Below are 14969 nucleotides of genomic sequence, written 5' to 3' on the forward strand. Positions count from 1 at the left end.
CAAGAAAGTGATAACATCCTTCGATCCGTTAAAATGAGGCTGGAAACAAGTTTAACTGCCGTTTCTGCAGTTTCATTGACCTCATGATTCATGCGGAAGCCATTTTGAAATTGTAAATGAGGAACCAAACCGGACGATTCGGATAATTACAGACCTATTGAATTGAACCATGATATCAGTTTCACGTATTGTGAACCGAACAGTGGAAAAATAAACCGCGGTATACCGTCAAACGGTGTATCGTTGCACTCTTATTAAAGCCAATTTCAAAACTTTTTGAAAACATTGAATTTTTCGGGCACGATAAAGCTAAAACCATACCTTTTTCTTTGTTAAATAATGTTTGAAAATTCCCTCAGAAATTTACCAGCAAACGGCTATTCATTAATATTGAACTTTTTGTAGGTACCGAGGAAGGGGAGGCAGATTTAGGAGATATCGAGGTGGTCGAAGAGGAGGAGGACCATACAGGGAGAGGAGAGAAACTGAGGAAGATCGAGAGGAGTATATACAGAATGGTGATGAAGCTGGGGAGGACAAGCCACGTCAAAGGTAGTCTTTAATTCTCATTATTGACCTTTATCACAATCTCCACAATATATTTTAGCTCAACCTGAACTGAAAACTCAAATACTGTAAATTCCTAAATATACATGTGGAATTAAGTATCGCGTAATTCCGTGAGAAGCACCACTCGCGAAATGAAATTACTCGCTTTTATTTTTATGGTGCTAAAATAATGTAGTATCTCTTGATGAACCGTTCATTTGCAAATTATTCTTCTCACGATTTGACGTTGAAGAGGCCTTTCACGATAATATGTACTTGCAAAATATAAGGAATCTACAGTAAGCTTTTCTGATGACCCTGCTATATCCATCCTTCCATTTGTCTATACATCCATCTGTAAACTGTTCACATTATCAACTTCTCAAGATCCACCTTGCCACATTCTGTACATAGAAAATGCTTTATCAAGCTAAGACTTAACTCTATCCTTAGGAACAAATTACACAATTTTGATTTGTACATTGCTATGAATGCAGAAAGAAATCAACGATTAAAATATGAACATGTTGATACGGTGATAAAAACTGGTATAATTACAAAACAATAAAGGACAAGTTCGTTTAATGGCCGAATCTCTCCCCTAATTTGATGTAAAAATCAGAACACTTGTAAAATGTGATAGTTCGTAGTTTAGGCTTAACGAGGCTGAGTCTAATTCGAGTGCGCATGACTTTGCGCAGCTTTTAAATTTCATGCAGTCATTTGTGCGACAGTACACCTTTGCCAAATATTTTGATTTTAATGCAAAATTAACATTATCTGTAACCCCTACTGGTCTGAAAATGTGATTTTATGACAATAATAGGAAAAAAAACACTGAAATGACTCGACCAACGTCACTATTTTCGGATTTTGTAAGCATTGCATGACGCTGAAGAATGAAGCCTGACTAGCTTGTGTGTTCCTAGACGTCCATGGATATAATACTAAAAACTGATGACGGAACATCTAAAGAAGCATACTAGCAATTCAAACATTGCTAATTTTTTTTACCAAAAAAATTGTATGTGCTGTTCATTCATCCGCACTGATATGTAGCTATACCGTAATATGGCAATTTTATAGAGGTATTGGGCTTGAAAAAATAAACTTAGTAATTACCAAAGTAGATGGTGAATTTTTGAGACAATTTGGTGACTTTTTACAATAATTTTCATGTACTTGAATGAAAAAGAAATCTCTAGGGCAGAAATACAAAAAATATGGAAAAAAAATGTGGTAAATTGGTGCTTTTCCAACAAATTCCCATAGGGCCCAATAGTAAAATTTGACAACTTTTGAGATGGTCCCCTAAGAAATCGGGGTGGTAAACATTCGATTTTTTAATCTTAACTTCTTCTCAAGAACCACTGGGCCAATTTCAACCAAACTTGCCACAAAGTATCCTTGGGTGAAGGGGTAAAGTTTGTTCAGAATTTAAGGGGAGATAATCATGAATTTGTTAAAAATTAATGGTCGGCGATGAAACTCATGTGGAAGCTCCTCAGGTAGTGTAGATTCAAGTTTGTTCAAATCATGACCCCCTGGGCAAGGGTGGGGCCAAAATGGCCGACCCAAGTTTTACATAGGAATATATAGGAAAAATCTTTAAAACAATAATTATAACAGTAAAAATTAATTATCAAAAAATTATCAAAATCCCTAGGGCAGAAATAATTAGACTCGGCCTCATTAAATTGATGCTTGCTTTCAAACCAGCACTGATTTGGGTTCAAAGCTTACATGGAGGTCACAAGAGGGTGCAGAAGTAGGACATTTCCCCAAATTTTCTTAATTCTCGACTGGTGGAATTTCATCATATTTGAGATACTTTTCTCTTTGGAAAACATAGAGCACAAGCTTGCCTATCTGAGGGTTTTACACATTAAGTATATCTGACACTAGTGTTTAAAATATATAAAAATGGGAGATAGGCAAGCTTGTGCTCTGTGTTTTCCAAAACAAAATGTGCTGTAAATTCCATTAAAATTTGTATAAAAATGAGAAAATTTGAAAATTGACCTATTTTCTGACCTCTCTGTGACCTCTGTGTATTCCAATACTCATTTTGTGGCAGGGATTACAACAGGTTTTTATTGATAAACTATTGCATCATTCTGAACGACATTCAAGATTGGGGACTGAAAAGGTCTTTCTCACTTTCTCACAAATGATAGAAAAGTTAATGAACATTACTTTGTGTTCATAGGTAGATTATCTAGATGGGACAGGTTAAGCTTAAGGTCAAGATCTAGTAAATGTTAGGTGCCTACAAAATGAACATAGTCAAAGAATTTTATGACGATTTTTTCTGCAATGATTACAACATAATCAAAGAATTTTTATATATATCTCATTCTGTAGTACAGATATATCAAATTTCAGAAATAAATTCCTTCAATAATGCTTTATAACTGTAGCTTGATCAAATAAAGTATTTCGGGCATAATTTGTAGGTAAACAAGATGAATAAACTTTTTTAAAACTGTAATTTCCAATGAAAAATGGGAGTTTTTAGCTCACCTGAGCCGAAGGCTTAAGTGAGCTTTTCTGATCACATTTTGTCCTTGTCCGTCCCTCCGTCTGTCTAGCTAAACTTTTCACATTTTCAACTTCTTCTCAAGAACCACCAGGCCAATTTTGACCAAACTTGGTACAAAGCATCCTTGGGTGAAGGGAAATTTTTAACGTTAAAATGAAGGGCCAAGTCCTCTCATGGGGAGATAATCAAGAAAAGACAAAAAAAAAAGGTGGGGTCATTAAAAAATCTTCTTCTCAAGAACCACTGGGCCAGAAAAGCTGAAACTTATGTGGAAGCATTTTGGGGTAGTGTGGATTCTAAATTGTTAAAATCATGACCCCGGGGGGTAGGGTGGGACCACAATGGGGAATCAAAGTTTTACATAGAAATATATTGGAAAAATCTTTGAAAATCTTCTTCTCAAGAACCACTGGGCCAGAAAAACTGAAACATATGTGTAAGCATTCTGGGGTAGTGTAGATTCTAAATTGTTCAAATCATGATCCCCGGGGGTTGGGCGGGGCCACAATGGGGAATCAAAGTTTTACATAGAAATATATAGAAAAAATCTTTAAAAATCTTCTTCTCAAGAACCACTGGGCCAGAAAAGCTGAAACTTATGTGGAAGCATCCTGGGGTAGTGTAGATTCTAAATTGTTCAAATCATGACCCCCGTGGGATGGGCGGGGCCACAATAGGGAATCAAAGTTTTACATAGAAATATACAGGAAAAATCTTTAAAGAACCACTGGGTCAGAAATGCTGAAACTTACGTGGAAGTATCCTGGGGTAGTGTAGATTTCAAATTGTCTAAATTATGATCAGTGGGATAGGGTGGGGTCACAATATGTATTACAAGGGGGAAATCTGGTAAAGAGCGGAATGGTCAAAGCTTCTCAGGTGAGCGATGTGGCCCATTGGCCTCGTGTTTCCACCTCAGACCACAGGTACATGTGGTCCCACAATTTATCCTTAATAAACGGCATTCCAGTCAGATCGATGAAATTTCCTCAGGTAAACGCAACGGAAGTGCCTATTACCTATTACGATAACATTAAGATGTTACTTATTTTTTACATAGGGTTGTCTAGAAACATCACATGTATTTCAGTGTTAACGCATTCAAAATGCTAAAATGTTGATCTAGAATTTCACCTCCAATGATTTTATTTTTTTATGGATATGCTCAATTCGTAAAAATTTAACGCGTAAAAAATTAAATCAGCCTATTTCAACCAAAATTCTTTAAAATTTACAGCAGTAAAAATTACCTGTTATACGGCACATTCAAAACTGCCATAGCGACTCACTGAGTGTATTAAGCGACTCACTGTCACATATGACCGTAAAAATTCCCCCCCCCCCAACACTTTTCCCTGTATATTGCACCTGTATTAAACGACCACCTGTCTACCGTGACCAACGACCGTGATTCCTTACCATTTTAGTAATTTCAAGCAATTTTACCCGAATTTTATGACTACATACTTTCCGATTCCTGCTTTCGATTTGGGTTGAGCATGCTACGTTTTGGGTTCAAAACAAATACAAACACGCTTTATTTCATTAAATAATTATAAAATGCAAATTTTATGAGTTAAACAACATAAAAAAATGAAATTTTTACATAGACTTTAATATTTATTGAATAAACATAAAAAAAACATAAACATTACGGTTTTTTCTGTCCAGTGATCGAGCGCCATTTTAAAAATGGACGTTCGAGGTCGATCCCGATATCACTTCATGCTATAAGGGCCAAATAGATATTCAGCAATAAAACCTGCCTGTTTAACTTAAATTAACAAGTAACTAAATCCTAGATGTTTATTTAAGTGCATTGTGTCACCAATGGGTATGTAAACATTTACATATGCTAGCTAGTACCCACAGCATGTGATAATTGGAGTGATTGAAATACCTGGTCACAAACAGGCAATATTGGACATGGTAGTTCAGTAAGGAAAAAAATAATTAGGTTAAATTAATATTTTAAGTCATAAATATAATTTAATTTGATACCAAGTGCAAAACAAAAATCACGATACAGTTTTAATTCTTAGTAATATGCAAAACATACGAAGTTATATATAGGCTAACATGTTTAAAAAAAAAAAAAAAAAAAAAAAAAAAAAAATTATGAGAAAAAAAACTTTGCAGCTTTTTTTTATACTGTATGAAAAAATATTAATATTTTCAGATGTTCACAATATTTCCCAATATTCAAACGACTCGTATGCATATCAAGCAAATTTTTATTTCTTAACAGGACAGTTGTAAAAGCATTTTAGAGTTGAGTAGTACCTATTTAAGAATGGAAATAAACGTATTATAAAATACATTCAACATACACGTGTGATATTTTTAGCATTATACGAGGGCCATTCAAAAATTACGCGGACTTGTTGCACAGAAAAAATATTTGACGACATAATCGGGCAAAATGTCACACATAATATAAAAGAATCTTTACGTATATGGTCTTCAAAATTTCATATCAAAATGTTGTAAATTGATACCGATTTTAAAGGTACTTGGACACAGATTTGAAGTTAATATTTTCTCATTTTTTCTGTTACAGTATAATATCACGAATTATATATTTTAATAGCATTTCACACAAACATTAATTAAAAATCTTATTTCATTTAAAAGTTATTAAAACTTTAAATTTTTTGGCGGGTTTGATTGACACATCCTTGCACTTTCACAAATTTTAACTTTATTCTTAATCCTTAGGAAAAGTGGCAATTTTGATGTGTTTTAATGAGAAATATTAAAACTTTTATCAAGAAAAATAATTCTATTCAGAGTAGAAATGTTAGAAAGCAAAACACCTTCACAAGTATCGTCATTCCGAACTAAGAGATGCGTACAGAGTTTAGCAAATCGAGAACACTCGTGTTATGTACACAGTTTTTGTAAACAGGGCTCGAGTTCTGTTATTGTTTATATTTAGAATTCACCGGGTGCGTTCAATCGTCACAGTCTGCTTACCACAACTGCACGGACTGACAATATATTGTGTGTTTGTTTTGCTTTCGAACGTGTCTACTCTGAATTTTCTGGATTATAGTATTAATATTTTTCATTTATACAAAACGAGATTGCCACTTTTCCTAAGGATTAAGAATAAAATTAAATTTGTGAGAGTGCAAGGATATGTCAATCAAACCCGCTGAAAAATTTGAAATTTCAATATCTTTTAAACGAAATAAGAATTTTAATTAAATTTTGTGTGAAATGCTATTAAAATATATAAGTCATAATATTATAGAGAAAATAATAACTTCAAATCTGTGTCCAAGTACCTTTAAGTGATTTTTCAGGACATATCGTTAAGTCACGGAGCAGCAAAATCTTCGGCGTCACAGGCATTATAAAAAAATATGTAATTGAGCTTTCATTTTCTCAACATTTTCCCAAGAGTACCTTTACAGTTTGAGTTACCTTATCTACTCAACATCAAAACACCATTTTTTGTCAAGCTTAACATCTATTAAACAAGTAAAGAATATTCTTTTTTGTTTTAAAACCAAAAACTGCAGGTATTTATGAGATATAGTATGATATTGGTGACTCTGACTCAATCACGTTCTTTACAGTCCGGATAAAGTTTTCGTCGATAATCTTCTTCCCGTCCTCCCGTATAGCCTTTTTTACAGAGGTCTAACGGTCTAAAATTTGAATTTGCTATTTATGGACGGATGTCACGAATACCCTAGTTTACTACATGTTTTGTTATGCATATTTTGGATCTATGTTGGCGATATCTCGAGCATTACACATAATTTAACAAAAGTGTGGTGCGCTGTCAATTCAGGAAACGTCATTTTCACAGTTATTTTCACGGGAATCGCATCAGAAAAAAAAATCACTATATTTCTGTTAGTATTTCAAATATCACTTCAGAAATCTAAGTACATAATAACAGAACAATTTAAAGATACATTTGAGAAAATTGTCGAAAAATATCGCGAATTATAGAAAATTAATGAGTTAAATTTTCGATTATGCATGCTTTTGCTGCAATTTTTTGTCGTGCTCCGTATCTCTCCATCAGCGATATCAACATACCAATAATTTAAGTAGAATTTTTCTGTGAAATTTCATAACTATATGACATCTGTAAGAGTAAATAATAGCTCAGTCCGCGTAATTTTTGAATGGCCCTCGTATATTTGAACACTGCGGAAAATAAGCAACCTGTATTAAGAGACCACCTGTCATATGTGACCTTTTTCCTTTCTCCGTTGGAAGGTCTCTTAATACAGGTTTGACTGCCTATTCAAAATATGATTAAGAATAAATATTGAAGATGTTGATTTGCAATTAAATAAAATCAATGCCTTCTTGTTAGTTATTCTTTAAAAACTTACACGATTTAAATATGTTATTATATTTCCTCTGAAGGAGAGGGGGTTATACTGTTTTACCCTTGTGTGTCTGTCCATCTGTATGTAAATCTGTAACAAATTTTTGGATGCAGTTTTTTCAACAACTTCTCATCGAAAATGCTCGAAATTTTAGCACATTCTTTGCTAAGGCATGCCATATGGTAGGATTCAAATCCAATGTCAACTTCCTGTTTATCGGTGCATCTGTCCGTACCATACATAACAAATTTTCATCACAGTTTTCTCAGCAACTACTCATAGTAGATGCTTGAAATTTTAACACTTCCTTTGCTGAGACATGCCATATCAGAGTTCTTGAAATCTTTCTGTCCTGTCGGCAAGACCGATAAAAACAACCAAGGACCGATCACTTTACGTTCTGTGTCAGTCCAAATGGCCGGTAGGTGACGAGAAGGCAACTTGCAAAAATCCGACTAAATTTTGTACTAATTCTCTATAACCGACCGATCATAATCTGTTAAACGCTTTTCAGTATCTCGTAATGGCTTCTTCAATGAACGCAAGTACCAAACTATGATTGATTAATTGTTTTAACAAGTTTTTGACGGCGATAAGGTATTAGCCAGGTGAGAAAAATCGAACTAGATCAAAAACTTATGAAGAAAATTTACCTCCTAGGAGAATTCAACGAAATTTGTAATACGATGATCAAATTCGCATGAAGTATGCAGTGTGTATATGACGGAGGGTGCGAAATGTAATGATAATAAAATTCAAATACAGTTTTCATCTTCTTAAAATTATGTTTAATTATTTTGTTGGACTGATAAAAATCTGTCTGGACCGACAAACTTCCTGTGGCAGTCAGTCCAAATGACTGACAGTGGAAAAAAGATTTCAAGAACTCTGCATATGTTAATTTTTGTTAAAATCCTATGTCATCTTCCTGTTTATCTGTGCTGCACACTCTTTGCTGAGGCATGGCATATTATGGGATTCATTTTTAGCTCACCTGAGCTGAAAGTTCAAGTGAGCTTTTCTGATCACCCATTGTCCATCCATCTGTCTCTCTGTCCATCTGTTTGTCTGTCGGGGAGTTTAAATAATGAAAAACAGAAAACCTTAAACTTATTTGGAAGCATCCTGGGATAGTATAGATTTTAAATTGTTAAAATCATGATCCCCAGGGGTAGGATGGGGCCACAATAGGGAATCCAAGTTTAAAATTTGAAATATATTAGAATTTTTTTTAATCCTCTTTTCAAGAACCACTGGGCCTGAAAAGCTTATATTTATGTGGAAGCATCCTAGGGTAGTGTAGATCTAAATTGTTAAAATCAGGACCCCTGGGGGTAGGTCACAATAAATAATACAAGATTTATACTGTAATACAATAGTACAATAATAATACAAGGGGGAAATCTGGTAAAGAACAGCATGGCCAAAGTTACGTAGGTGAGCGATGTGGCCCAGGGGCCTCTTGGTGTTTAAATCCGATGTCAACTTCCTCTTTATTCGTATGTCTGTCCATAAATGAACTTGTGTTTAGTAACATAATAGTGTTTATTCACATCAGACCAGGGGTATTACTAGTGAGCATTAGCGTACAGACTTCTTGTTTATTTATGTTGATGAGGCAATTTGTGCATACCTGTTCAAATTCGAGATCACATGATGAAAACAATCGCATCTTTTCACAGCACCATATACCAAGGGTTAATTAGGTTTATGCTCATATCAAAATACAGGTAAAAATATTACAACATATTGCAGTACAAAATTTGCAGCCAATACCTAGCCCAACAAGTAGAACTAAAATCTTGATTGAGACTTTTGGTTTCATTCTGTAAAATGTATACTGTAATACATACTTTTTACTTCCACTGGAGAAATCTTATGACTAATTTTTATGCGCCCGGATCGAAAGATCCGAGGCGTATATTGTTTTTGTCCTTTCTGTCTGTCCATCTGTCTGTTTGTCTGCAAACTTCAACCTTTGCCATAACTTTTGAAATTTGAATGTTTGAGACTTCATATTTGGTATGCATACTCCACTGATTAAGCTCTTTTAAATGACACCATGGTCAATGTCCTTGTGACCTTGACTGTGACCTATATGCTAAATATAGCTTTTTTGTTGGCAAACTTTAACTTTTGCCGTAACTTTTGAACGAAGAGAGATAGAGACTTAATATTTGGCATGTATTCTCCACTAATTAAACCCTTTCACATGACACCAAGGTCAATGACCTTATGACCTTGACTGTGTCCTATATGCTAAAAATAGTTTTTTAGAACCTTCACCATAACTATTGAACCATGAGAGAGAGAGATTTCTTATTTGGTATGCATACTTCACTACTCAAGTTCTTTCAAATGACACCAAGATCAATGACCTTGTGACCTTGACTGTGACCTATATGCTAAATATATGTTTTTTTAACTTTGTTGCCGCCGGGTGCATAGTGATTTACAAACACATCTTGTTCTTATTTAAATTAGATTCAGGAGAAATCGTCGGTACCGTAGACGTAGGGGAGGGTCCCGCCGACAGGATGATGGAGACAATAATGAAGAGTCCCATGATGACGACCACGAGCAAGAGCACGAAGAAGGTGAAAGTGAGGGTGAGGGTCGCCGTGGCCCACCCAGGCGACGCAATATGAGAAGACGCCGTCCAAGGAGAAGAGAAGAGTCTGAAAATACTGCAGATGATGAGGAGCATGATGATTATCGTCCAAGGCGTCGTCGAGGTCCAAGAACTCGAGCTCCAATCCCCACATTGTTTGTAGGAAGTATCCAGAGATCAGTCAGGGTAAGTGAATTGAAAGGAGAAATCCGTGGAAAGGATGTCAACCCTATCCGTGTCATCTGGAATGGAGCTAAGGGCTACTCCTTACTTCAGTTCCAAGAAATGCAGGAAATGGAGGCAGCATTAGATGCCTTGCAAAACCTGGAAATTCGTGGCCGCAAGCTAAGAGTGGAAAAATCAAATCGCCTCAAACAAGGAGAAGACTCCGATGTCATACAGGATGGAGTTGGTGATGAAAAACCGGAGGATTAGTATTTTCCTGTGCGTAATGGAGAAATGGTTATTGATACTGTTTTGTTGCTTCTTTCAGGTTGAGAACAATTAAGGATTGTTTTTTTTTTTTCTTTTTTTGCTGATAGGATTCTCTTTATTAGATTTAATAATTTCTTTATCAGAAAAACTTTTGCAGTATGCTAAGTGAAAAAGTAACAGCTAAACTGTTGACTTTTATTTTAATTTCTGCTTCAGGTTTAAGATGGATTTTCTTTAAGAGGAGAAACCATATTAGAATTAGAACATTATATTGAATGAAATTTTATTACTTTGCCTCATTTTTTGTGTTAAATCTAATTAAATTCCTTTTTTTTAGGCTTTGAAATATTCATTATAAGAGATTATAAACATCTAAGTAAAGCAATAATTCAGCATTCTGGTTACTATGAAAAACTCTCATTTTCTTGCATTACCAGTACACGTATCTGCCAATTTCACTTAACTTTTAAGGTTACTTGAATCATTCAGGTGATCTATTGCTATCTGATAACGTCCATCATTTTTCACTGTCTATTAACAATTTAGTATTTTCATATTCTCTAAAAATGCTAAACAAATTTCAACCAAGTTTGGCATATAGCATTCATAGGTGAGGAGGAGCAAATACTGAAAATTGTGGTCCCCTTATATATCATACATTTATTATAAAATATTTTTGAAGAGAGGTCATTATGGCATGGGAAATATGCCAAGTATACTTTGTGAATGTAGTGTTTTATGCTAAAGCACTGTTAGATGATAGTTAAACGAGTGTAAATAGCACTGTCTTGTACCAGCCTTTCTGACTTTTTGGTGATTACCATGATTACCAGACAAAATATTTTGTTGATCCCAGAACCTTTTCCTTGCTTTTTTAAGTTTCACTTTTTTGTGTGTTATCATGTAATTGTTTACAATCTATGAATTCTTTATAATTACAGGGTTGTATTATACTCAAGTGACAGTTAATAGCCTTGGACCTCTTGGTTTTTTTTTCCTTTCCTTTTTTTGTACTGTAGCCAAATCCAAAAAAAAGCTTTTAAATAACTATGCTCACTGAATTCATTTCCTTTTATGTAGAGTTGTGTTTAATTGACGTTTTATGAATTGTTGTAGTGTTTGGCATTTTCTTGTTATCTCTTTGTTAGTTGAACATTGACTCCCTGTAAAACGTTTTTGTATTTAAATGTATTTATTTCATTAACCTTAATTTTGTACACTAAGTGTTTAAAATTCCATTATTGAATTCTGTATTCATTCATTGTGTAGGTGAATGACATAAAGCAATAAATATTAATTTAATATTCTATATGTCAATAAAAAAAGTTGGTAGGGATGCCTGTTAATTTAATATTGAAAAAAATCAAGAGTTTTTCTTCTTCATATAACTCATGTCATGAAATGTTAGAGCTTTTACTGTATTGTATCTGTCATAAGGATGGCTTTATGGATGATATTTATTTCAGTTGTCACAATCAGATAGATATCCATATATTGAAAATTAAAAAAAATTGAAAAATGGATTTCAAGTGGTTTTTGCTTTTATTCCAGTTTGCAGGGTGTTACATAATTTACTGACATGAAATATGAAGATAACAAATAGTAATCATGCCCAAAAGTTAATGTAAATCACTGTATAAGTAGAATTTTTAGTGAGGATTTAATTTTGGCATTTTAAGCGAAGGTTCGGAGATCGTTAAAATTAAATATCGTTAAAAATAAACTGTCTTTAGTTTGCAATAGCTGTATTAGTGAGCATTTTCAAATTGCTAAAATTACATCTCACTAAAAATAAAATAACCTGTTTTAAAGACAAATTGCTAAATTTGCATCTCGCTAAAATTTCCACTTATACAGTATACAAATCAGGAGCAGAGCAAACAAGTACATGTACCTCTAAAAATACCAGATTGATTGTTGTTTTTCATGAAATATTGATCTTGTCGCAAAAACGGGACAATGAAAGTCACTGTTAATAATATCAATACTGTGAGTACCTGGCAGTTATGTAACTTACCACCACTCTTATGTGGGGGAGTGAAGGAAGCTCTAAATCTCGCAAGATTTCTGGGGCTTGATATTGTTCACAGTAGTAACAATCAAATGATTCGAACAATCATTATGCCCAAAGTGCAATGTTTTGTCAAGAATTGAACTCCAAGAAGAAGATTAGAGTATTTTATTAGCTTTAAAAAGTAAAGATTTTCAATTAGAATTTATTGTGAAGAATCCCCTTAGTTAAAAATATCGTAACCACTGGAGCATTTAATCATTAGCTCCTCTCAAAGATTTATAAGGCTGGATCTGTGGTTCAGCAAGTTACTCCTCCAGGATTTTTAGCTCTACTGGTCAGAGACCAGAAAAGCTTATGCGATAGTAATGCGTCCGGCGTCCGTCCGTCTGTCCGTCTGTCTGTAAACAATTTTTCAAAATGCTACTCCTCCCACAGTTTTTGTCTGATTTCAATTTAACTTAGCACACAAGTAGACTACACTAAGATACATAATTCTGTTTATCGGTTTTTGATTTCGATAAACGGTGTTGCCATGGTTACTAAAAATAGAAATTTCTGTGAAATTCTTTCAAAATGCTACTCCTCCTACAGTTTTGGTCTGATTTCAATATATTTTGGCACACAAGTAGACTACACTAAGATACATAATTCTGTATATCAGTTTTTTATTTCGATGAACGGTGTTGCTGTGGTTACTAAAAATAGAAATTTCTGTTAAATTATTTCAAAATGCTACTCCTCCTACAGTTTTTGTCTGATTTCAGTATAACTTGGCACACAAGTAGACTACACTAAGATACATAATTCTGTATATCGGTTTTTAATTCCAATGAACGGTGTTGCCGTGGTTACTAAAAATAGAAATTTCTGTAAAATTGTTTCAAAATGCTACTCCTCCTACAGTTTTGGTCTGATTTCAATATAACTTGGCACACAAGTAGACTACACTAAGATACATAATTCTGTTTATTGGTTTTTGATTTCAATGAACAATGTTGTCGTGGTAACTATAAATAGAAATTTCTATAAAATTGTTTCAAAATGCTACTCCTCCTACAGTTTTGATCTGATTTCAGTATAACTTGGCACACAAGTAGACTACACTAATATACATAATTCTGTTTAGCGGTTTTTTAATTTTGATGAACGGTGTTGCCGTGGTTATTAAAAATAGAAATTTCTGTAAAATTGTTTCAAAATGCTACTCCTCCTACAGTTTTGGACTGATTTCAATATAACTTGGCACACAAGTAGACTACACTAAGAACATAAAGAGACTTTATCAAGGATCATTATTCTATTTATTGCTGTTGTCAAGTTTCAATTCCCGACTGCTTATTATAAGTACTTTTCTCTTCCTTTGCTATAAGAACAAACCAGTAGAGCTTCAGTCTTGACAGAGACTTCTGGTTTCTTATTTGCTTTAAGAAATTCCACAATGATCGATCTTGTATTGTATTCAGTAGCACATTTGCCCCCATACAACTGACGTTTCCTACCTACAGGCTACATCAAGACTAGTGTTTTTATGCCCCCTTCGAAGAAGGGAGGGCATATTGCTTTGCTGCTGTCTGTCGGTCCGTCGGTCTGTCGGTCCACTTAGTTTCCGTTCATTTTCTTCGCAACCGTTGCACATACTGAAATGAAATTTGGTATACAGATATATCACATGAATATCTAGATCGAGTTCTGTTTTGGGTATGGTTGCACTATTTTTGACAGAGTTATGCCCCTTGGACTTAGAAAAAATTCAATTATTTGCTGTTTCCGTTCATTTTCTTTGCAACCATAGTACATACTGAAATGAAATTTGGTATACAGATATATCACATGAATATCTAGGTTGAGTTCTGTTTTGGGTACGTTCACACCATTTTTGACAGAGTTATGCCCCTTGGACTTGGAAAAAATTCAATTATTTTCCGTTTCCGTTCATTTTCGTTGCAACCGTTGTACATATTGAAATGAAATTTGGTATACAGATATATCAAATAAATATCTAGGTCGAGTTCTGTTTTGGGTATGATCGCACCATCTTTGACAGAGTTATGCCCCTTGGACTTAAGAAAAAATTGAATTATTTGCCGTTTCCGTTCATTTTCTTTGCAACCGTTGTACATACTGAAATGAAATTCGGTATACAGATATATCAAATAAATATCTAGGTCGAGTTCTGTTTTGGGTACAATCGCTTAATTTTTGACAGAGTTATGCCCCTTGGTAGAAAAATTCTAATTATTTTCCGTTTCCTTTCATTTTCTTTGCAATCGTTGTACATACTGAAATGAAATTTGGTATACAGATTTATCAGATGAATATCTAGGGTAAGTTGTGTTTTGGGTATTATCGCGCCGTTTTTGACAGAGTTATGCCCCTTGGACTTGGAAAAATTCCAATTTGGGGGGAGGGGGGCATAAGTGTTTTACAAACATCTCTTGTTTTATGGTAAAATGCAGAAGCCAT

The 14969-nt window shown here is 34.2% G+C and overlaps 1 protein-coding gene across 1 annotated transcript in view; it reads left to right on the forward strand.

The window, feature by feature from the left end:
- Positions 1-12015, forward strand: part of LOC134265375 (methenyltetrahydrofolate synthase domain-containing protein-like) — an 83472-nt gene extending 71457 nt beyond the window's left edge. The window contains exons 9-10 of the mRNA XM_062747589.1: positions 406-552; positions 9931-12015. Coding sequence (XP_062603573.1) covers positions 406-552; positions 9931-10492 — 709 coding nt within the window. The 3' untranslated portion in view covers positions 10493-12015. The remainder of the gene's footprint in view (positions 1-405; positions 553-9930) is intronic.
- Positions 12016-14969: the final 2954 nt, after the last annotated feature.

The sequence above is a fragment of the Saccostrea cucullata genome, unplaced genomic scaffold (assembly GCF_032062105.1).
Source record: "Saccostrea cucullata isolate Sc308-1 unplaced genomic scaffold, CSIRO_AGI_Scuc_v1 ctg988, whole genome shotgun sequence".
Classification (NCBI taxonomy): Eukaryota; Metazoa; Mollusca; class Bivalvia; order Ostreida; family Ostreidae; genus Saccostrea; species Saccostrea cuccullata.